The sequence below is a fragment of the Manis javanica genome, chromosome 4 (genome assembly GCF_040802235.1).
Source record: "Manis javanica isolate MJ-LG chromosome 4, MJ_LKY, whole genome shotgun sequence".
In the NCBI taxonomy this organism is placed as follows: domain Eukaryota; kingdom Metazoa; phylum Chordata; class Mammalia; order Pholidota; family Manidae; genus Manis; species Manis javanica.
The window spans coordinates 178,525,417-178,548,137 of NC_133159.1; the positions used below are offsets into that span (position 1 = coordinate 178,525,417).

General features: G+C 55.7%; 2 protein-coding genes across 5 annotated transcripts; one reads left to right on the top strand and one right to left on the bottom strand.

Moving 5' to 3' along the window:
• Window positions 1-1,153: 1,153 nt before the first annotated feature.
• CYGB (cytoglobin) lies at window positions 1,154-10,690 on the bottom strand. The gene is made up of 4 exons (XM_017662837.3): window positions 10,386-10,690; window positions 5,485-5,716; window positions 5,050-5,213; window positions 1,154-2,735 (listed from the first exon to the last, which is right to left on the bottom strand). Exons 1-4 carry the CDS (start codon window positions 10,526-10,528, stop codon window positions 2,702-2,704), a joined length of 573 nt encoding a protein of 190 aa, XP_017518326.1. The 5' UTR covers window positions 10,529-10,690; the 3' UTR covers window positions 1,154-2,701.
• PRCD (photoreceptor disc component) lies at window positions 8,251-22,437 on the top strand. 4 transcript variants are annotated; one of them, XM_036997382.2, is made up of 7 exons: window positions 8,251-8,875; window positions 13,477-13,545; window positions 15,528-15,608; window positions 15,971-16,064; window positions 17,215-17,284; window positions 18,922-19,143; window positions 20,821-22,437. In XM_036997382.2, the coding sequence occupies exons 1-5, from the start codon at window positions 8,825-8,827 to the stop codon at window positions 17,223-17,225; spliced, it is 306 nt and encodes a 101-aa protein (XP_036853277.2). In that variant the 5' UTR covers window positions 8,251-8,824; the 3' UTR covers window positions 17,226-17,284; window positions 18,922-19,143; window positions 20,821-22,437. The 4 variants fall into 4 exon arrangements, with proteins under 4 accessions (XP_036853277.2, XP_036853276.2, XP_073092080.1 ...); XM_036997381.2 differs by lacking the exons at window positions 17,215-17,284; window positions 18,922-19,143; XM_073235979.1 differs by lacking the exons at window positions 8,251-8,875; window positions 17,215-17,284; window positions 18,922-19,143 and adding an exon at window positions 9,273-9,415.
• The last annotated feature ends 284 nt before the right edge of the window (window positions 22,438-22,721 follow it).

A 22,721-nucleotide genomic window follows, 5' to 3' on the forward strand; every position in this document is an offset into this window, starting at 1 on the left:
TCCCTCCAACTGCCTCTTTTGATGGCTGAGTCACTCTGTCCTGAGCATACCCAGGTCTCCAGCACTGTGGCAAACATTCTCCTCTTCCTGGTACCTGCCTTGCAAGGCAGGCCTCATGTGCATTCCTATTTTAAATTAGCGGTGACCTCGGCTCAGAAAGACTGAGTGACTCGTCCAAGGTCACACAGCGTTAGGTAGGAGACATTCTGACTCAGAGCCCAGAGCTCCCTCGTACCCACATGGCCTTGCCCACAATGTCCTCTCTCCTCCCAGCTCACACGGCTCACTCTTGGCCCTGAGTATGGTCTTGCTTTCTAAGAGTGGTGTTATTTATTCTCTGGATTTCTATCGAGCACCTCTGCTGGGTCGGGCCCAGGAGACGAAGGAGCAGCCTCCACTCAAGGAGTTCGGGGTCTGGAAGGCGGGGCTCCTCCTGTGCGCCAGCTGACGCTGCCCAGGAAGCCGGGAGCCTCCCAAGGGGGCAGAGGCTGCCTCCTGCCTCTCCTGCAGCCCACCCAGGGGTGGTAACCTCTGAGTCCCTCCTTGGCTATTGCCTCCATCATGTGCAGGGGCTGGGCAAGCCCGGCCCAAGCCCGTGGGGTGCAGATAGAGGGCTTGGAAAGAGGGTCTGATTGCTAAGAGCTGAGGGAGAGCATTGGGGGTTTAAGGCTGTGAGGCACCAACTTTCTTTCTCACACACTGAAGGGCTGGCCCCTCACACCTAACTGGAGCGTCTCTCCTCACGTGGGGTGCCTGGTGCTCGAGTCTGGAAGGTCAAGACCAATTCCTGGCTCCCTCCCTGGAGCACGGGGAGCAGCAGGGCCCTTCTTTCTGGACGTTTCTCCCCTGACTCCTCCCTTACGTATCCTACCTTTGCCAGGAAGGTTTCCACAGCAAAGACTAAAAGTCCCCTGACTTTCTAAAAACAAGTGTAGATACCCTTCCTGGTCCTTGCAAAGCCCAGCTTTGTCTCCAGCCCTGTGCTCCTGATGAAACAGGTCAGGGCCCCCAATTCATAGGGGCCCCCAACCAGCCAAGGCCGAGACACAGGTAAGGGGGACCGCTGTTAAGGAAAGGCCTGAGCCCTGATCCAAGGTGGGGAGACAGGCAAGGGGCAGGTGGCAGGCAAGGACCGAATGAGCGTGCACACACACAGGAAGAACGAGTCTGTTTAATGACAAGGCTGGGTCTTGTTACAAACATCAGAAACTACAAAAGGACAGGCAGTTACACAGATGGCTGCACAAGGGTGGGATGGGAGGGGACACAGGCATAGTAACCACGGCAGCAAAACATCCTTGAGGACAACACACATGACCAAGGGGCACACACGGGGGGCTCCCCAGCAAGTCTGACCCACATGGATGGACGGGACCCACTGCCAGCCAGCAGCCAGGAGGGCTGGGGGAGGGAGGGCCCTCAGCCCTCAAAGCTCCAGGATGACATGGAGGCATCTGGCCTGTCGCCACTGCCCTGCCAGGGCTGGCTTAGTGGCCAAGGCAGCAGGGGCTGCCATTCCAGGTCTCCTTACCACGGCCCCTCCCCCAGGGCAGACCTCTGTCCAGACCTCTGGCCCCGTCTGCCTCGCCCATTTTGGAGCAAGTCAGGGAGCCACATTTGTGCGGGTTGGTAGTGGGAAGAGCCAACTCCCTTTTGCCTAGAAGTGAAGAACAGGAACGCAGGGAGCCGGCTGGCAAACGGGCTATGCTGTGCTGGGAAGCTGCATCACCCCAACCCTGCCCACTGGCCCAGATCCTCTGTGGTGACGTGGAATCCCCACCTCTGCCCGGCCACTCTGTTCTCTGCCCAGAGCATTACCAGGACCCCAGATCTTTCTCAAATGTGGCCCCGGAGAGGGTAGCGTGGCTGCTGGGCTGTGGACGAGATAGGAGATGGAGGAACAGGTTGCAAGGGGCAGGGAGTGGGACAGGGAACCTGGGGGCCAGGAGAGAGGGACGAGGACAGCAAGAAAAGACACCATCTGCCAAGAGACCCAGGGCAGTGCCCTTGAGAGCAGCCACTAGACCCAAGTTCCCTTTATGCTCGTTAAGAACCTGCCATGTGGCCTCAGGCAAGTCAGTTGGCCCATCCGGACCCCAGATCTTTCTCAAATGTGGACGACGTCTGCCTCCTTGCCCCACACACAGATGGGAGAACCAAGCCTTCACATGTGCCTGCAGATATATGTTATAGATATGTACGTGTGTATATATAGAGTTAGATGTATTTATACAGAGATTGTATATAGAATATACCTAAATATATGGCAGATGTGTGTGCATGATACTCTAGATAGCTGATGTGGAGACCCACATGCTGGCCGGGAAGACAAAAACAGGGCTTGTTTACTTCTGGAGAGACTCACAGACTTGTCCCCCATCCCTGCCAGCTGACCAGCTAGGTCTCTAACAATGAGTAGAAAAGCTAAGAAGAGCGGGCCCAGCTCTGCAAGGAGGAAGGGTCCCCTACCCCCCAGGCCACCCGCTGCTGAGCTGCAGTCAGCATCCAGGCAGCCAGTGCCACCTCCCGGCGGCTCCAGGGGGGACTGTGGCCGCTGTGGAGGCTGCCTCTTTCCAGGAAGACGAGCCAGGGATTCCTCCAGCTTCCTTGGCACCCAGAAATGGAGGGACAAGGAGGGTCTTCAGAACTTGGCCTTCTGCTCAAGGTGCTGTCAGGGAGAGAGGGGAGGAGAGAGGGGGTCCTATGGCCCCGGAGAGGGCAGCGTGGCCGGTGGGCTGTGGATGAGATAGGAGATGGAGGAACAGGTTACAAGGGGCAGGGAGTGGGACAGGGAACCTGGGGGGCAGGAGAGAGGGACCAGGACAGCAAGAAAAGCACCATCGCCAAGAGACCCAGGGCAGTGCCCTTGAGAGCAGCCGCTAGACCCAAGTTCCCTTTATGCTAGTTAAGAACCTGCGTGTGGCCTCAGGCAAGTCAGTTGGCCCATCCGGACCCCAGATCTTTCTCAAATGTGGACTATGTCTGCCTTGCCTGCCTCTATGAGAATCGAGTGACATCAACTGTGTGAAAGCGTTTCACAAACTGCAAACCATACAGATGGGAGCTCTTTTCCTATTGATTCTGAGATGCATGCACTCTCTGGTGGGCCTGTCTGGTACTCCCTCGGGCCACCCACAGGCATTCTCTGTATGTGCAGCCTCCTGGCACTCGCCACCATACCCCCAACCTCCCAACTCCCACAACGGCACACACACACCCCAAACCAAAGACAGTTCAGTAAACAGAGGCGTCTGGCCCGCCACTGCTTCCTGATAAGAGGCGCTGGATGGAGCCTCTCTAGGACTCTGCTGTCACTCCCTCCCCCACTCTGAGGCCGCCTGGACCTCCGCAGTGGGTTGGGTCTGGAGGGCCAGGCCCAGGGGTCATGCCTTCTTGGGGGCCACACCTGGGCACTCAGGGGACCAGAGTTGGGGACAGAATGTGCAAAGGGATGAGAGGACAATCCCCATGACTTCGCAGCTGGGGGAACCCACACACAGGACGCCCAGGCCTCGTGGGAGCAGAGCCCCAGCCAGTCACCAGGGCAGCCCATCTCCATCCAGTCCACACAGAGCAGAAACAGGCAGAGGGGAGATTTTGGCAGTTTCCTAATGTTTGGGGTTTGGCGAGATTTGAGTCCCAGGGGTCCAGCTGGGACAAGAGGGGGGAGGGGACAAGACTTCGTTTCGGGAAACGTCGTCCATGTGTTTCTGATTCACTGGGGCTTGTACCGGCCAGCTCTCTCTCTCCGGTCCCTCTAGGCCCCTGTATAAAAGACTTTTTCTCTAGAAGCAGGAAGTCTTGTCTCCTGGCTGTAAACAAGCTCATCTTTGGCGGCAGGGCCTGCCTGGGGAGAGGCGTGGGAGGGGAGGGCAAGCCCCCTCCCCCCCACTGACCCCTGGCTGCTTTGGGCGGTGCTGGCACCTCCCCTGGCAGGTAAAAACCTGCCTCTTCCCGTCCCCCGGGTCTGGGGCAGGCCAGGGCCCAGCTGCGCACATCTGGAATCACTGCCGGGCCACAGCCCACAGCTCCCGAGGACTCCCTGTCCCTCTCCTGGGGTGGCGGCGGTGGGGGAAGGGCGCAAGAGCAGGCTGGGGCCGGCGCGGTGCGCGGCAGGAAGGTCGGCAGCCCTGGCCCCCAGAGGCTGTCCTCCGGGGCTGGGCCAGAGGCCTGTGAGCAGGAGGTCCTCGGGCTCCCTGAGCTCCGAGTCCTGGGAGGAGACGCCGCTCTTTCCATGGGAAACTGCTGGGAATGTCTCTCTACAACGCGTGTCCCAAGCCGCTGGCTGACCCCTGCTTCCCATTCCCGCCCACGCTCCTCTCCCTCCTTCCTACTCCGGCTGGCCTCCACCCCTCCATTGAGCTCCCAGAGCTGGCCGCCCCTTGGGGGCCCCGGCAGGCCGGAGTGTTCCCAGCCGCCGTGTCTGGGGGCTGCCCTCCCTTCAAGCTCCGAGTCAGCTGGAGTCACTGAGGCCGCCACCCTCCTTGGGCCAGGCTCTTGGGGCTCTCACCCCGGAACTGGGCACCTGCCCTTGCCAGGGTGTGGGGAGCAGCACCCAAGCAGGTCACGCGTGGGCTCGGGTGTGTGCCTGCGTGTGCACGTGTGCTCGTGATTCTCCCTGCTGCGGCCCTGTTGAGGCAGAGGCGGGAGGGAGCACTGGGCAGCGTTAGATGGAAAACAGCCCCATGTGATTGGTACCCAGGGAGGAAGTGGCTGGAGCTGGCCTGGGCTGCCTCTGGGCCTGATGAGCCGGCCTTCCTGCCTGGGGCAGCCACGGTCTTGGGGTGCTCTGGGCGTTCCTTTGTAGGGAGGGGATGACTCTGCCCGAGGACAGCTTGTCCTGGGCTCACAGCTCTGCACAGACACGCACAGGGGCGCTGCGTGAGAGCTGGCTCTTCTACAGCACCTGTTCTTAGACGTGTCAGATCCCAGACCCAGCCTTTTGGAAGGGTTCTTGCCCTGGCAGTCAGCCCCTGGACCCCAGGAAAGATGGGAGGCAGAAGAGGACGTGGCAGGGAGACTGCCCGGCCCACCCTCACCCCTCCTCACGTGGTGGCGTTGGGGACCTGCTGTACCCAGCCCACTTCCTTGTAGGCAGCGGTCACGTGACTGTAGATGAGGCCACGCAGCTTGGCCCAGGCTCTCTGAGTCTCAGGTGGGAAGTCATTGGCAAATTCTTCGGCGATCACCTCCAGAATGACCCCAGAGAGGATCTGGGGACAAAGGGAGGAAGGGGGAGTAAACGCCTAGGCTTCTGTCCCCTGAAGCCCCTGGGGCCCCCAGCACCCCTTCTGTTATTTGTAACACAACAACCCTGGGGCCCTGGACCCAGCACCCGGATCCTGCTGCCCCCTCCCTGCCATAGCCACTCCAGGGGAAAAGCAGTTCCCCAGACAGGCAGCCCTGCTGCCCTGCATTGCCCTCCTGGAGACTGGGGCTGGGGGCAGGGCGGGTGGGATGTGGGCAGCACCCACCGCAGCCTACCTTGAAGTACACAGGCTCCACCTTGTGCTTGAGGGCATGGGCTTTGCCCACGAGGGCGAGCACCGAGGACACCTTCTCAGGATCATGTAGGTTCTCCACGACAGTATTGAGGGCCCCCATGACCCGGCAGGCGTGCTTCCTCAGCTGGGGGCTCCGCTCCATTTCCAGGGGCTCCTCCATGTGCTTGAACTGGCTGAAGTACTGCTTGGCTGACGGGAACTTCACAAAGAACCTGGAGGAAAGGAAGGGGGGCGTTCCTGGAGCGAAGGCCAGGACATGAGGGTGTGCAGTGGGAGGGGCAGGGCCCCCCCCCCATTATTGTGGCCGTCCCTGAAAACACAGACCTTCCCTCTGAGCTTGCTCACAAGCAGCCCCCTACCCACGTTCTGGCCATTTCTAGCCACCAGACTTGCTCAGGCTGGCAGCTTCAACTCCCAGGCCTCTACCTTCCCTGCCTCTTGCCTCCTTTCCAAACCCTACATGCCTTTCAGGTCCTGCCCCAGTCATGGCAGAGAAGGTAAGAGCTCTAGTTCTGGAATCCCAGCTGATGTGGCCTTGGGCAAGTCATTTAACTTTTCTGAGCCTCAGTTTCTTCTCCCATGAAATGGGCATCATTGTTCCTATCTTGTGTGTGACTGTGAGGTTGAAAAGAGGAACTGAGTAGGGAGCCCACAACACAGTGCAGACATGGGATCGGCAAATGCCAGGCTTGGCTACAGCAGAGTGACAGCTCTCTTTTAAAAAAGTAAAGCCCAGGTGGCAGCTCAGGGCACCAGCCAACGGGGGCAGTGAGGCTCAGTCAGCCTCTCCCCTCTTCACTGCCCTGCTTCGCTCCTCAGCCTGCAGTAAAAACTGACCGGCTGATTGAATTAAAGCCCACTGACTTCACCTGCCTGGTGTCTTTCTGTAATATTTCATGTCTTCCCATACATCTTCCCTCTCTCACAAGCCGGGGCACTCCTGAGGGCAGACCCAGGTCCTTCCTTTCTTCTTCCACTCCAGTTTATCTGAAATTGTCTAATTTCCCCCAAATACCACTTTCATTAGGTCACTCTCATGCTCAAAAACATCCAGTGGCTCCCCATTGTCCACTGGACAAAGTCAAAGTCCTTAACCTGGCATCCTAGGCTTCTCGCACACTTCCACACCCAGCTCTCTAAGCTCATGTCCACGTTCTCCCCTACACTCATGCCCTCTGGGCTCCAGCCCGGCAGCCCCGCTCGCCCTTGTAACATTCCTTGGGTAGGCCTGCCCTCGGCACTTGGTCCTGTGCTGGACCTGCCTCTCCCTCAGCACCCAGTTTGGCCCAGACCTACTGCTTTCCTCCTCAAGGTCACTAGTGGGCTCCCTGCCACCTTTTACTAAGTCTTGCCTTTCTGCCTGTTGGACTGGGCCCCACAGCCCAAGGGCAGAGCTCAGTGCCCAGCATCCTCCGACCTGTCACCCTGGCCCAGGGCCCTGCAGTCTGCAGGGTAGCGTTAAGGACGCTTGCACTCTCTCTTCTAGCCAGAGCTGGACATGATGGGAGGGCCAGGCACAGGCTCAACCAGAACTTAGGTAGTTTAGCTGAAGCCTCAGAGAATGTGTGGAATGTCTTGGGCCTGTTTTTCCATGTTGTTTCACACCTTTGGCTCGCCTCCCTTCGTGATCAGAGAGAGCTGATAATTTGCCAAAACAATCCCTTGGCCAGGGGTCAGTCTCAGATCTGAGAGCTGGAACAGGCGTGGAAAGAGCATCTGGCCTAAGCCTTCCCTTCAGGCAGGAAAGTGGCTGCTGGTGGAGGAGTGGCTGGGACACAATCCATGTGGAGCCCTGGGAGGGCCCCTCTTGGAAGCCAAGTGTGACCTTGGGCGAACCACTTCACACCTCTGTCTGCAAAAGTGTGACAAGGAGTCCCTCCCAATCGATACTTCACAGATACACCATGAGGACAAATGAGGCAAGAGTCTGAAAATATCCTGGACTTTTCTGGAGAAGCATTGTAATGAAAGACAAATGTAAAACACTCAATCTGGACTTAAATGAGGAGCTCGCACTTTGGGGGTTTTACACTACAACATCATGATTTCTATTTGCCTTGTGTGCCACAATGTGCACAGAAAGCACCTCCACCTGGTATTTAACTGCCACAACTAACTAGGCATTATAGCCATTTTACAGAAGAAGAAATAACAGGAAACTTACTGAGCACTTACTATGTCATCTCATTAATCTCTGCAATACCCTCCTGAGGATGGCACTTTTGTCCCCACATTCTGGATTAGAAGTTGATGCCCAAGGTTGCCCAGTGAAGGAGGTGGAGGGCCAGGAAGGAGCCCAGGCGGTCCCTGTTTTGACGGATTCCCCCAGAGACTGCTATGCAGTAGGGGGTGGGGGGCACAACAGCGCCTGGGATCCAGTGAGTCTCCTGCCTCAGCACCTGTGCCTGAGGAGTGATGGCTCCAGGGAGCCTGTCCCCCAGGCTAGGGGAGTCTGGGGGCAGAGTGCCCTGCACCTTCATCTCGGCTTCTCTCCCTAGCACCTCCAGGTGTACTCCTGAACCTCCCAGCTGGGCCTGTGCTGGGAAGAAGCCTCAGCAGCCGGCCTTGGGAGCTTCTCAGCTTCCAGGAGAGCCTGAAATAGGTTGTCTGTGTGTGAGGGGGAAGGCGTCAGAGTCACAACCAGGAGAGAGCCTTTGTAGAGCAGGGGTGTTCCCTCTTTGTTTTGGAGGTGTGGGGTCGGGCTCAGACCATGGCACCTCCATAGTGGCTGCTAACTCCTGGGATGGTGGGGGGGTGGGGGTGCGGCTGGCCTCAGCTCAGTGTGGAGGGAGAGGGTGAGAGTGCTGGGTGAGAGGGCTGGAGTCCTGGGCTCTCACTGGGGCCTGTCCTTGTGACCTGCGGATGAAGACAGGAGGAAGTGGTGACAAAACTGAGGGGCACAGGATTTGGGGAAGGCCCTTTGGGATACCTGAGAAGCTTATCTGTTTTGCCCTTACCCACCTTTAAGATGCACCCCATCATCTGCCACAACTGGCCAGGGCCAGGGGCAGATAGCAAGGTAAGGAGAAAAAGGAAAAACAGGCTGGTGGGGCGTAGGGCTGCCAGGGGCAGCAGGGGTGGGTCAGGTGGAGGATGGCTGGGTATCTAAATGCTATCACAGGCTTTGCCTGATTAACTGTGGGCCTCTTTCTGAACACTGAGTATACTGGCAAACGCCTCCCCCAGCCCAGCCCCAGCCTGGCTAGGAGTCAGAGAGGGGAAGGAGAGGGGTGCAGAGAGAGAGAAAGCCTTGACTAGGGCTCAAGAGCAGCTCAGCATTCAGTTCCTTCCACTGCAGCCCCCATTCCTGGGGAGGCTGGATGGTGCCCCAGGAGCTGGATACTGGACACATCCCCTACACATCCTCACTGGTGAGTGCAGGGGGTTCGGTCTGGTGGACTCGGCCTCGTTTCCTCTCAGTGACCCGTGTGCATCTGGGTGCACCCTGAGACCTGGCTGGCCCATGGGTGCTGACATCCACAGCTGAGAGCCACCCTCCAGGGTGCAGTCCATCTGTGACGCCTCTACCCACCACGTGTTTGTGTGGGTGTTCGCATGGGCGGGTCTGCATCTCCGAATGTCTGATAGCTTTGGGATCTGAAAGCCCCTCTTCGCTTCCCACCACCCCAGTCGTGTCTCTGGGCCTGGGAGCTGCCGAGATAGCTGCCCCTTCCTCAGGAATCCTCAAACTCGGGAGTGCTGCTTGCTCTTCTTCCTCCAAAATTTGTTTCTGAATTGGAATTAGATCATATCAGTATAGAGGTGGGTGGGTCCCAGGCTTGGGGGAGGCCAAAGGGAGGGAGTGTGCGGGAGAGAGGAGCCGGGGCCGGGGCCAGGGCCAGGTCTGGAGACAGGCACAGGCACGCATCTCAACTGTCCTTTCAATGAGTGAGGCTTCAGCCATTCTCCAAGTAAGTAGACTGCCCTGCTCTGTCCTAGATTTGACAACTGCACTCTGCCAGTAACGGGGGGTTGAGGGTGAGTGTGGGTCTGGGGCCTCTCTGCCCGCACCCCTAAGGACCAGAATGTGTGGGAAGAGGGCATCGCTCTTTAGTTTCTAGCTTGCGGGGGTCGGGGACATTAACCACACAGGAATGGTGTGCACCCCGGTGTGTAGGTGTAACAGCGTCGCTCTGTGAGTGTTCCTCATGGGCGCGTGGTGCCTGAAAGACCCGTGAGCTCAAGACTATGGCCCTTCCTCTTCAGGTGGAGGTTTCAGGGTGGGGCCCTGTCTTCTGAAGCTTCTCCCCTCCCTCCAGCAATCTCAGAGGGCTGGCAGCTAGAGGACTGTCTGATTCTCCACTCACCTGTGCCTCCCTGGAGAGTGCCCTGCTGCTGGCCCGTCCCCTCGGGGCAGGAAGAGGCCAGCTGGGAGAGCTGGACCTCGGGGGTCTACTGTTTCTGATCTATAATCTCTTGTCCTTTGCTCTGTTCTTCCAAGGTGCTTTGAATATAGAAAGAGGCCGAGATGGAGAGAGGGGTCTTCTTGGCTGAGCTTCAGTTTTTCCGACTCTAAAACGGGGAGCCCCCAATGCCCCCATATAAAGGGCTGGTAAAATGTGTGTCGTTAATGGTACGGTTGGGTGGCTAGGGTCCCCAGTGAGACAGCATGGCTGGCTGAGCCAGTTGTTCTAAGGCCAGGAAAGAGAAGGGGGTCAGAGGTGCCCTCTTCAGCTGGCTTCTAGTTCCTGGTGAACCCTGCGCCCAGAGCCAGGGCTTCACCTCCAGGGCATCCCATGCTGCCTGCACCCTGGCTAGCCCAGCGCAATAGCTGCTGGGGAGGTGGCGCTGGAGCTTGGACCCGGGGCCCAAGCCGCCCCTGCCCGGAGCCACTGCCGCCCTCCCTGCCCCCGGGCCTAGCCAGGCCGGGGCGACACCTACCTCACCAGGATGGCCACCCCCACGTCCTCGCAGTTGGCATACAGCCGGGCCCACGTAGCCTGCACCGCCTTCCTCTCTGCCTCGGACAGCTCCTCGCTCCGCTCCCTGCGCTCGATCTCCATCTCGCCTGGCACTTTCTCCATGAGCAGCTCCAAGCCCAGCCCGGCTTCGTTCAGCGGCAGCGGGGCGCGGGGCCCTGGGCGCGGGGAGCCCGGGCCGGCTGCGTGCGCGGCTGGCGGGAGGGCGAGCGAGGGGTAGAGCGCGCCGGAGGGAGGGAGCGTGTCTGTCTGTGCGCGCCGGGTGTGTGTGTGTGCGCGCGTGTGTGTGTGTGTGTGCAGGGTATATGTGCGGGGGGCGGGGGACCGCGAGCCGGGGGCGGGGATGTGGTCTGCAGGAAAAATGTTAAAAAATAAATCTGATCCAAACCCCTAACCCCGTGTCCATGAGCCGGTTCCGGCAAGGTGAAGGCTGGGCGGGGTGGGGGCGACGCGGCTGGCGCCCGCCTGCCCACCCGCAGAGGCCACCGCGGACTTTGAGCGCCGGGCGGGGCTGGGGCGTAGGTGCATCGGGAGTGCAGGGGGGTCGCGAGAGGAGGGCGGTTACGCAGCGCGGGGTGGCGCGGGCCACACAGGAGTGTGCCTCGGCGGGTGCGGGTCTGGGGGTCCCAGGTCCCGGCTCAGCTGCGGGCGGTGTCGGGGCGCGTGCGTGTGTGCATCCTTCCTGAGGTCGGAAATTGACCCAAAGTCAAACACTCCCAGGCATTTGCGGCGTGGCCGCCCGCCCGTGCGCCCGAGGGGGCGGACGCGAGCCCCTCTGGCGGCGGCGCCGTCTCAGTTGAGCTCCCGCTCGTTCCCGGTCTCTACTGAGCCAGCCGCTGGGGGTCGCGGCGCCGTTCGCAGCTCCGGACCCCAGGCTCTGTAGGGTTTAGGACTCGGGCCGTCTCCCTACTCCAGCACCTTACTGGAATCCACCGCTGCGCGGATGGGAGCCGGCTGTCCAACTCGAGCGCCAGAGGCCTGCGACCCCTTCCTTCCGGCCAGCACGTCCTCCCCCTCGGTGCACGCACATGGAGTCGGAAAGAAGTCCCTGGGTGGCTTATTAATGACAGAGGCAGGCAAAAAACAGGCGCTGCCCTGAATTCCGTTCCTGGTGGAAAAAAGTCAAAAGGAGAGGCAGCCGACCTGGCAAAGCAGACCTTGTGGCGGGGGGTTGAGGGGGTGGGTCAGAGAAGGCCTGGGGAGACATCTCAGCCACCAAGGTCGCGATTAGGGAGGGGTCTGAGTATGGAGGAGACAAATTCTTATCCTGGTGGCTCTGCTCGGGGAGATGTGTGCACGACTGGACCCCAGGCAGGGATTGTGTCTGTAAGAGCCACAGGGTCCCTACCCGCAAGCAGCTGCTCAGTCCTGGGATGGCCAGGTTCCCCCTCTGATTCCCAGTCCAAGCCTGATGCCAGAGGGGGCTGCAGCATCTGAAATGTGTGATACCACATGTGGGGTGTGCCCAGTTCTAAGGCTCCTTGGTGACCGTACTTTTCCCAAGACTTTGTGTCCCACTGCTCAAGTAGTTTGGCTCACCTCTTCAGCTTTGGTTTATGTGCTTATTTAAAAAATCGTATTGCAAAGTAGAGAGCCCAGGCAGCCCTCTCTGGAGCCCAGGGTTCAGTGAGCTTAGCTGGAATTGGGGCAGGGGACCTCTTGACATAGCCTCCATGTCACTTGAGGGAAGGGAAATCGAATGCCTTCTCTTGGGGGTCTTGGAGAGGGACAGAGGCGAGTGAGTGGGCTCAGTTTTTTATCTCACTCTCAGACCCATGCCTGCTCCACACAGTGCCCGTTGCGAGAGCGAGCACTCCACGCTGGGCTACCCGCCTATACTCCTCTGATAGTTTCCCAAAGCTGGTCAGTGGCCTTCTAAATGGCTGCCCAAGAGACTCCACTGAGACGTAGAAAGAAAGCAGGAGAAACCTTAGTTCCATTTATTTTTATCTCATGCTTTACAAGTTTATGTATGTCCACAGGGCACGATTGAATCTGCTCAGTAGTATATTATACCATTTCCATGTGGATACACATCTATTTTGAAAGTGCACACTTAAGTTGTGCATTTTGTCAAAGAGGGTATATAATCATGGAGGAATGTCCGGAGGGTAGAGTTGAACCACTTAGCCAGCCCTTTACTCTCTGGCCTCCCTCATCTTTCTGGCTTCATCCTCTGCAGTTCTTCCCCTCTCCTCCCCTGTGACATCATTGCTCCAACACCACTCAACTTCCAGTTGGTGGAACATGCCCGGCACTGTCACATCAGCATTGCTGGCTGTCTTCTGTCTAAGGCCCATCCTTCCTTGAGTGCTCCCAAATCCAGCTCCTCTTTGAAGCTTCCTCTGATGCTCGCAGCAACTAGAGGGCTTTGTAGGCACTTTTAATGGCCTAAGTCACTGTGCTGTGGTCATTTGTCTAACTTGCCAGCATGCTTGTCTAGACTATAAGCCCCTTGAGGGTCAGGCCCAGGTCTTAGTCATATCTACATCCAGAACAGATTGAAGCCAATTTACCCTGCCTCTCAGGGGGACAACCTGGGCACAGTGAGGTTAATCAGTCTTCACAAGGTCGGGGCTGCTGACCCCACTAATCAGCTTGAGCCTCCTAATCCATTGCCAGCAGGAAGCTCAGGACAGACAGCACGGCTTGTGAGAGCTGGCGGGGGCCGTTCTGGCCTGCTTCTGCAGACTCAGTCTGGGAGGGGATGGGGCAGCTGTGCCATGTGCACCACCCTCTTGCTGCTCAGCACGTTGGCCATGCTCTGGCGCCGCCGATTTGCCAACAGGGTCCAACCGTGAGAAACCCTTGGGCCATGGGGTGGGGAGAAGCTACTGGGCCAGGCTCCAGCCAAGCTGAAGGTGGGTGGGGGCTGCCTGGACCTCCAAAGAATCCCGGAGAGGTTCCGCTGACAGTAGGGGGAATTTGCTCAGAGACACTGGTTGTTGCCTCCAGCCCCAGTCCAACGTGGCTAGGCCTTGCAGAGAAGCAGGAGAGGGGTCGGGGTCTGGGTGCTGCCCACAGCCCTTCTTGTCTCTTCTTTCCTCCCACAGGGAGCCCAGTGGAGTAGATGGGGCAGTTATGGGCAGCAGCTTGGAAACAGACCTCCAGTCCTCAGGCAGGTAAGGCCGAAGAGAGTCTGGGGGGGAGGAGTGAGGGTGCTGTCAAGGAAGCTGCTCCTGTTCCGTCCCTGCTGGGGCTGTACAGGACTGTGTGCACGCCCCTGCCCCAGCCACCCTGGCACTTGTACGCCTGCCGGGCAGGCTGAATGTGTTTTCTCCAGCTGGGAGCAGGAGTCCCCAGCCTCTCCTCTGCACCAGAGCTACTTTGCCTTGCTCGTCCAGTGCAGGGGTGGTCCCCAGGGTCCCTTCTTTTGGAAGGTGAAGGGGGAGTGGAGAGAGGGATGAGGCAGAAGCAGCTCTGCGTGGCTTTGCTTGCCTTCCCTTCCCCCTCCCTCTCCCGCTGTCCCCACCCAGCCTGAGCGCCTCCACTGCCTGAACCTTCCGCAGGATTCGCTGTCCAGTCCCCAATAGAAGGCTCAGAAGGAGCATGACATCATCAGCACTGAGTGCCATTGGCTGGGCAGCCCCCGAGGCAGGACGCTGTCTCCGGTGGCCACAAAGTTAACTCTTCCTAGGCTGGTGCCATGTGGCTTTTTACAAGGGGTGAACTTTGGGGAACTTTGGACTTTTCCTTCCCTGGGTGAACCGTGTCCTTTGATGAGAAGGGCTCCTATCCTCACCACAACACTGGAAAATCAACAAATACTTACTGAGAACACACTGGCATGTTCTTTTGTGCCTAGGACCCGCCTAGCGTAGGAGACCTATCTGCAGAGTGACAGTCTCTCCCACAGAAGCATCTCCTAGCCCCTCAGTACTGTTGCTGCTTCTCTCACTCCTAGTGAGGCAAAGAGCTTGACGCCCCTGGGCTCCAGGGCCCCCGAAGGAGGGTTTCTCCCCACAGGGCTCAGGTAGCTGAGATCAGCAGGCATTCATGCATGCAGTGGGCCCCTTAGCGATGTGGAGCCTGGCAAGCTCAGAACTGGAGTCTTTCTCTCTGTCTAGGCCCCTAGTTTCTCAGTCCGGGATTCCCTGGGGTTCTGAATGCCAGAAGGCCCACTGGGGAGCCCTGGGCATGAGCAGGAAACAAGCATTTCTGTGAAAGCCTTCCTCGACATCTAGGCTGGCTGAGATGGTCACAGTTGTGCATAATCACTACTTCTGGTGAAATGGGCAGACATGTGTAAAATGGCCATGACTGTGCCTCACATGTAGGAGGCCCTAAATAAATTTGGGTCTGGAGTTGGGCAGCCAGAGTTTTAATCCTGGCTCTCCTCTATCTGAGACTTTGGGAAAATTATGTAATCTTTTTATTTCTATGTAAACTGAGATTAACGACAGCATGGCTGTGGTGTGTCTGTGAGTTTAAATTGAGAGTCTCGTAAAGTACCAGGCACAGAGCATCTGCTCAGTAAATGCTGGCTGTTCTCTTGTCATCTGACACTTGATCAGCCTTTGCACTTTCCCAGAGGTTTCTCACATATTAACTTACTTGGAAGTCAACAGCCCCAAACGGTTGGCAGAACAAGTGTTTCAGGCTATTGTTAACGGCAGGGTAAAGTGATGGACCCAGAGATGTAACCTGCTTGCTCAAGGTCATCCATCCAATTTGTGGCTGATGTGAGGCTGACAAATCCCTGACTCCAGGCAGTCTGTCTCCTCTACATGGAACAGGCCTGGACTTCCTGTCAGGAGGGGAAAGCCACATCTGGGGCCATCTGGCGAGGCCTGGACTGGCGCAGCTCAGCCAGTAGGAAGCTGCTGCCTAGTAACTCCTTGGAACCCAGTCAACTGGAAAAACTGGCCTAACATCTAACATCTTCTTGCAGATGATGGCTTCCATGGACGGCTGGCCGAGAGGGGCAGCAGTGGTAAAATTTCTGCTCTCCAATTCCACATTCATAAATTCCAACTGATTTCTTAGGTGCTACCCCTCAATAGTGGGGTGAATCACTAGGCATGGGGCAGGAGGAAGAGGAAGGCCAGAAATGTGGGAGAGTCATCCTCTCCAGTCCTCTGACTCTGTGCTTTTCTCTGTGTAGGGAGAAAGAGCCTCTGAAGTAAGCCCTCACCTCTCCATGTGGAGTTCAGCCCGGGGGACTGGGATCAACTGGCTCAGGCAGGTAGGGCCTACAGTACGCCTGGAGGACAGAGGGCTGGGCTGGTGTTCAAGGAAGAATATGGGAGGCCTGGCCAGGAGGGAGCGAAGCAAGTCATCTTCAGCTCTATGGTCATGGATGGAGGTCAAGAGTAGGAGGGTGGACACCTTCCAAGAGCTCCTACTTTGAACCTGTTATGTTCCAGGCCACAGGGCAAGATTAGTTTTAAGAGATCATTTTCTAGGCTTGGGGATGAGAGGGTGGTCATGCTGGGGGCCTGAGGGTAGTGGCAAAGGACTTCTAAGGGAGAAACGGTGTTCTGGAATGTGCACTCCACAACACAAGCCCCCACCTTGGCACACGTGATCTGTTTTGGCTTTTTTCAGCTCCTGTCCTTGGTTGCCCAGCACCCCAGAAAGAGGCTGTGGTGGGAGCACCGGCAGCAAGAGGGAGGATGGGAAAAAGCAGAGATGGGAGAAGGTAGGCTCCTCCCTTTCAGCCCCTGGACCTTCCAGTCCTCACATCCCCCCAGGCCCGGCCTGGGGCTCCTGAGACAAGGCCCGGCTGGCGGAACAGGCAGAAGGGTAAAGATGTTCATTGCTCTGGGATAGGCTGGGCTCCCTCTGAGTCCCTGAGGCTGCTCGGAGGTAGGCCCAGAGACAGGGACTCAGTGGGGTCTACCCAGTTAACTCTGGGGCAGCCCCAGCAGCCCAGTCTAAGGGCAGGAACAAGTAGGGAGTGAGAAGACCCCAGAACGTAGGACAGCTAACAGCTCTTGTCTACTAAGGAAGGGCTTCCCATTTATTCTCTAATCTAATCCCCATGATAACCCACAGAGACTGGTTATTATCCACATTTTAGAAATGAGGACACAAAGAGAGAAGTTAAGTGCCCAATGTCACCTGGCTATTAAATGGGGGACCCCAGGCTTATATGGAGGCTGTAGAGTCCATGCTCTTAACCACCATGACACAAGCCTGCCTGAAACTACCTGGAAGTCTGCAGCTGTTTGGTGAGAGGGCCTTTCACGGGCCTGGTCCCCTGTCTCTGGCAGCTCAGTAGCTGTGGTTAAATCCCAGCTGTGGTTCAGGGCTGTGTGGTGTCAATTTGCCATGGTGGCACTCACTTCCTATGGCATTTTCCTCTCCTTGGTCCCCAGAGCTCACCCTGTCACTGGCTGCTCTGCTGCAATTATCAATAAGAAATGCCATTTGGATCTGTGACATATCTCCCTGCAGCTGGATGGAAGCAGCCCACAGCCTGCCCTCCGAATGTGTTTTGTGTGTGTGCATGTGTGTGTGTGCTCCAAATGGGCAGTAGCACGTGGGAAAGGAAAAAGCATGACACTTGTTTTTGCCAATCTGCTGACTGCTCAGTTACCGTGGTGGCCTCCTTTGCCCCCAGCTGCTCTGACATTTCTCTCTCTTCACAGTCCTGCCTGATCCAGAGCAGAGATAAAAGCAGATTTCCGCTTCTGCTCCCCGAGATCCAGGCGCAGACCCTGTAGGCAGCTACTCCCCACTGTCTCCAAGCCATTCATCTTCCGAAGCCCCCACCCCCACATGCACGTGCATCGCCCCTCCCCACCCAGCCCCCATTGCCCACCACAGTCCCTGCCCCTGCCTTTCAGGAAGCAGATGAGTTCTCCAGACAGCAGTTCCTCAGCCACCACTTCGCAGCTGAAGGGAAGGAAGGAAAGGGTGAGATGCGCAGGCAGAGGGCACCCACTCTGAAGCCACGGGGGAGGGCTGCTGGTACTGCGGGGAGCCTGGCAGTTCTGTGGGAGCCTCCAAAAAGTAGGGCAGAGTGCAGGCAGGGGAAGGGTGGCACCAGGGGAAGGAGCTCTGTGCCAGAACCAAGTCAGAGCCCCACTGCCCGCCTGACATGGGCCCTGAGTTCGTGACCACCTGTCTCAGCTCCTGTCAGCCTGTCTTTCTTCTGGAGGCATCAGCCTTCCTGGTGACAGGACTGTCAGGCTGAAGGCCAGAGGGCACTCAGTCTCTTTCCTGATCCCATCTTTGCATTCATTCTCTAATCTGTTTGTCATGTCCCCGTCACTTCATCCCTGCCTCTGTTCTCTGCTACTTCTGAGTTGCCTGTCTCCTTCCACTGGTCTGGAGGAATTGTTGGGCCAAGGTCACCTAGCTACACTGGGGCTGGCTCACAGCCCAGACACACATTCACCAAGTGACAGTCCTTTGCGGCACTGCTCTAGGAACATGCTAAAGAGGCTGCTCTTCGTCCTGGATGAAGGGAGGGAAAGCAGGAGGGAGGGTTACTGCTGACAGGAAAGGTGTCTGCCTGGCTTTGAGGGTGCCCGGTCCCTGGCAGCTGGGGTGCCATGTGGGATGGGAGGGAGAGGCTCTCTCCCCCAGGGAGCAGGCTGGCTTTGGTGGGAGCAGATTGTGTTTACACCTTCCCCCCACACCCAGCCCACGCTCGCCTCTTATTCCCAGGGCTCTCCCACCCCTGGGCTCTGCACAATCTGCACATTTGCAGCTACTGCTGCAGAAAGTTGCCGCCCTCAGCCTAGCACTTCTCCACAGAAGCTGCCTGAGACTGAGGCCCCCCCTTCCTCAGCCCACTCTCTCTCATCACAGATGCAGGACAGGGGTTGGTGTGAAGCCCATGGTGGGGGTGGACCCAGTGACCCCCAGAAGCTGAGTCCTTCTCCCCTCCCATTTCCTTGGAAAGAGCTGCTGCTTGGAAAGGGGAGTAGGAAAGTTCAGGAGTTGGTGGACTGACCATAATAGGAGGGAGGAGATTCAGAGCAACTAGAGACAGAGCTCAGGCAGAGAGCCGTGTCACTCAGGGCCCAGCATGCTGCCCAGGAAATAACTAAGAGCAAGAAGTCCAGAGTCTTGAGTTCCGGATCTGAACCTTGACTCCGCCATGACTTCCTACCTCTGTGGCCTTGGGTACCTGACTGAACATCTCTGTTTTGGTTTCTCATCTGTAAGGTGGAAATAACAGCAACCTATCTCACAGAGTTACTATAAGGATTATATTGGATAATGTGTGTAAAGTGCTTAGCATGCTTCGTAAGTGTTCAACATATGTGAGCTGTGTGATTGTGTTAGCGATCTGTCAATTACTGAACAATAAGTAATTCCAGAGCAATTAGCAGATTCAGAACAGCTAGAGTCCTTTACCTTCTTACCCCAAGGCCCCTTCTGCCCTATCTTTCCACACACAGAACAGCTGGGTGACAGGCAATTCTGACACAAGTTAGAGGATGGGGGTGGGGTGGGGTGGGGTGGGGTGGGGGGAACTGCTGGGTGGGGGATGCCTAGTAAGACCGAATGAGAGAGCATATTTGTTATCTGTGTGTGCCTAGAACCCTGTCCCAACCTCCAGTGGGAGTCCTGGCCTGGACACCTTTCCCCAACTGGCTGCTTCCCCAAATGAATCTCAGCTCCTAGAGAAGACGGGAGGTGGTCGTCCTGATGCTCTTCCGTCCTGTCTGAATGCCAGTCTCGCTGACGGTTGGAGCCTGAGTGACAGGGAGAAGGCTGCTCTGAGCTGCAGGGCGGCCGAGGGAGCAGCCGGGAGCAGGAAGGTGCTATTGTCTGCTACTTCTGTGGCTCAGACTCAGTGTTGCTGCCAGTCTGTCCTGGAGACTGAAACATGACCAGACAGCTAATGAGGTGGTGGGGGTGCAGTTGGGTAACAAGGGAGGCCACCATAGCAGCCTCTGCTGTCTTGTGTCACCCTAGGGTGCAGATGGGAGTACCTGCCCATCCCGAACATGGGGTTGTGTGCATGTGGGCATGATGGTCCTGGGCGGGGGCATACAGCAGATGATCTGGTCCACGACTAGGTGGGCATTTGCCGAATCTGAGGCAGGTGCAATGGCACAAGAGCAGGGTACCCCATTGGTCCCACAGGCTCCCAGGGCCCCCTCGCAGGGCCTCACTCTTAGGAAGAAGTCCAAGATCTTTAGCTAAAGGAAAGTAATACTTACCTGTGAGCTTCAAAAGAAGAAAGAAAGATGAAAGAATGGCCAAGTGGCTTACATTTGAGGTTTACGTTAATATGATGATACTTAATATTATTAAGAATGGCTAACATGTCTCAAACACTCACTATACACTAGGCACTGTGCCAAGTACTCTATTTGTAAACATTGTCTCATTTATGAGGCAGGAACTGTTGCTACCCTCATTTACCCAATTAGGAAAGTGAAGTTTACACAACTTGCTCAAGGTCACTCACAGCTGGTAGTGAAGCCAGGACTGGCACCTGGGCAATGTGACACCACAGCTTATGAACATGGTGTGGCACAGAAGGCGTGAGTCTGGAGTCGGGGGCTGTGAGGAAATCCTGGGTGTGATGGGCCTACCAAGGCACAGGTAACAAGAGCTGTGGCGCCACCCTGGGATGCCTTTGCGGGCAGGCTGGCCAGGATTTGCCAGTTATTCCCACCGCTCTCTCTTCAGACAGAAACTCATCATTCAAGTGCAGATCAGACTCTGAGCCTTGAAAGGCTAGTCCTTGCCTGCCAGTTGAGGGGAGAGAGGAGAGCTACCTTTCTAGGATCTCCCATCCTCTCTGGGGATGAAGCAGTGGTCACTGGCAGGGATGACAGGCAGTGTGAGGTCACTGCTCACAGCCACTGCTACCCTGCTGGATGACAGGAGAGGATGGCAGCCGCAGCCCAGCTGGAGAGGAGGAAGGCTTTGTTGCTTGTTTTTTGCAGGGGGAAGGTAGGGTGTAGGGTATGGGGACCCAGGAGATGGCTTCAGGGGGGAGCCATTACTTGAGCTGGAAACAGGAAGGGTTTACTTAAATCCTTTCATCTAAGGACTACAGACCCTCTCTGTGGGATGCACATGCCCCTAGCAGGGATTAAGTCTAGAGGGTGGCTGAGAAAATCAAAACAACAAAAGACTTACTGACAAGACTATGACCTATGAGCTTGTATAGGAATGGGCAGTCCTGTCACTCTCTAAATGCACACACACACACGCTTAATGCCAGATGCAGAAGCCAGCCGAAGCTTTAAAATAAATTAATTTACTCCTCGATCACTTACTTAACAAGCATGAATTGGGAGCCTACAGTGTATAAATCCTGTGGTGGGTGTTGGGAGTGACAAGGTGATGAAAGGGAGAGTGCCTGCCCGGCCAGTTACTACAACAGACCAGCGAGCCTAGGGAGCCCAGTTCTGCCAGCTCAGCCACTGCCTGGTCATGTGACTGTTTCTTCTCTGGGCCTTTGTTTCCTCATTTAATAGGCATGTGTTGAACCCAGGTGGGCTGTTGCTGAGGACATACATTTCTAACGACTACCCTCAGGAAAAGATCTAGTAAGATGAAGGGGATGGACAAGATGACCTCTGTGGCCCCACAGATTGTCCCAATCAAAAGAGACTGTAATGGACTGTGTCTGGAGGTGCTTACAAAGACTCACCCACTCAACAAACTTTCATGGAGTGCTTGTGTGCCAGGTACTACGGAGTCAGAAATGAATTAAGACCTTCTGCCACAGCCAACCAGAAAACTGGGCAAAATATAAGAAACACACACTTGACAAGAGGGAGCACACAGGACAGTGACCCCATGACTGCCTCGGTGTCTGTGGGGAAACCCAGCAGACTACAGTGGTCCAGTGGTGTTCCCAAGGATTTACACCCAGATCAATGGAACCCAGAAACAGACACAACAAAGGTGATTCATCAGAGAAAGAAAAGTCCTTGTAACAGAATACAAAAAATGCTAACCATAATAGAAAAATGGATAAATTTGATTTTATCATCATTCTTGGAAGACTGGGAGAAAATATTTGCCAAACAGCTATCTCAGAAAGTTCCTGTATCCAGAATATATAAAGAGCTTCTACAATTCAGTAAGACAGCCCAATTTAAAAAAGGGTTTTAATGGACATATCACAAAAAAGTATACAAGAGGCTGATAATGCATAGAAAGGTGCTCAAAATCAGGGAAATGCAAACCAAACCCCAGTGAGATACTACTACACACCCATCAGAATGGTTAAAATTAAAGACTGACGTTAACAGGTATTGGCGAGGGTGTAGAGCCATTGTAAGCCTGTGACGTGCTGCCAGGGGCATATAGTGTCACAACTGCTTGGGAAACCACTTTGGCAGTTTCTTAGGAAGTTACATGTTAGGAAACATATGTCCACAAAAAGAATTGTATGAGAATGTTCACAGCAGCTTTATTAATAATAGCTCCAATTGGAAACAACCAAAATGTCCATCAATATGTTGAGTGGACAAGTTGTGGTATATTCATAACAATGGAATAATATTCAGCCATGCAAAGGGAATGAACTACTGATGTAAGCCATAACTCTGGGTAATGGAGAAAAGCCAGAAATGAAAGAGTACCTACTGCATGAATCATTTATATGAACTTCTAGAACAGTCAAAACTAATCTATGGTGACAAAGCAGATCGGCAGTCACGTGGAGCCAGGGGTAGATAGGAAGACAGACTGTGAAAGGGCATGGAGGTACTCCTGGGGTGATGAAAGCACTGAATCATGACTGGTGCCGTGGTTACATGTGCATACCATTCTCAGACTTTTGAACTGTATATTTTAAATGGATGAATTTTATTGTATGTAAATTATACCTCAAAATAAAGATGACTTAAAAAGTTAAAAAAAACAAGAATGAAAATCTGATCCTTGTCTTGCTCATGGTCTAGTGGAAAAGCCAGACATGAAAACAAATAATTATAACTAGTGAGTATTATATGAAGTATGTTCAAATAACAAGAGTCCAGTTTATCGAGTGCCTCTCTTGTGCCAGGTCTGTGCTAGGTACTTTGCCTGCACAGTCTTGAGATTCTAAGAAGCTCAGTGATCATCCCCATTTTACAGATAAGAAAATGAAGCTTAGAGAGAGGTGAAGTCATTTGCCCAAGGCTACTCAGCTAGAATCGGCAGCGCTGGGACTTGACTCCAGGTCTGCCTGGTTGCAGAGCATGTACCAAGCCAGCCTGCCACAGGAACACTGAGGAAAGAGCTCGAGGACTATCTCAGTGTTTTGGGTAAGATTTCATAGAGGAGTCACTGAAGTATGAGTTAGAATTTGCTAAGCAGAGAAGAGGATGAGGGAAAAGAAATTTCAAGGCAAAGAGAACAAAGAACCTGAGCAAAGACCATGCAA

What these genes read in the sequence shown, in the direction of transcription:
- CYGB (XM_017662837.3), bottom strand. Translation starts at nt 10,528, where the DNA reads ATGGAGAAAGTGCCAGGCGAGATGGAGATCGAGCGCAGGGAGCGGAGC. An exon ending in GGGGTGGCCATCCTGGTGAG is followed by an intron (nt 5,717 to 10,385) that starts GTAGGTGTCGCC and finishes CCTTTCCTCCAG; the next exon opens with GTTCTTTGTGAAGTTCCCGT. An exon ending in TGGAGCCTGTGTACTTCAAG is followed by an intron (nt 5,214 to 5,484) that starts GTAGGCTGCGGT and finishes CTTTGTCCCCAG; the next exon opens with ATCCTCTCTGGGGTCATTCT.
- PRCD (XM_036997382.2), top strand. Translation starts at nt 8,825, where the DNA reads ATGGTGCCCCAGGAGCTGGATACTGGACACATCCCCTACACATCCTCA. An exon ending in TCCCCTACACATCCTCACTG is followed by an intron (nt 8,876 to 13,476) that starts GTGAGTGCAGGG and finishes TTCCTCCCACAG; the next exon opens with GGAGCCCAGTGGAGTAGATG. An exon ending in GGATCAACTGGCTCAGGCAG is followed by an intron (nt 15,609 to 15,970) that starts GTAGGGCCTACA and finishes GGCTTTTTTCAG; the next exon opens with CTCCTGTCCTTGGTTGCCCA.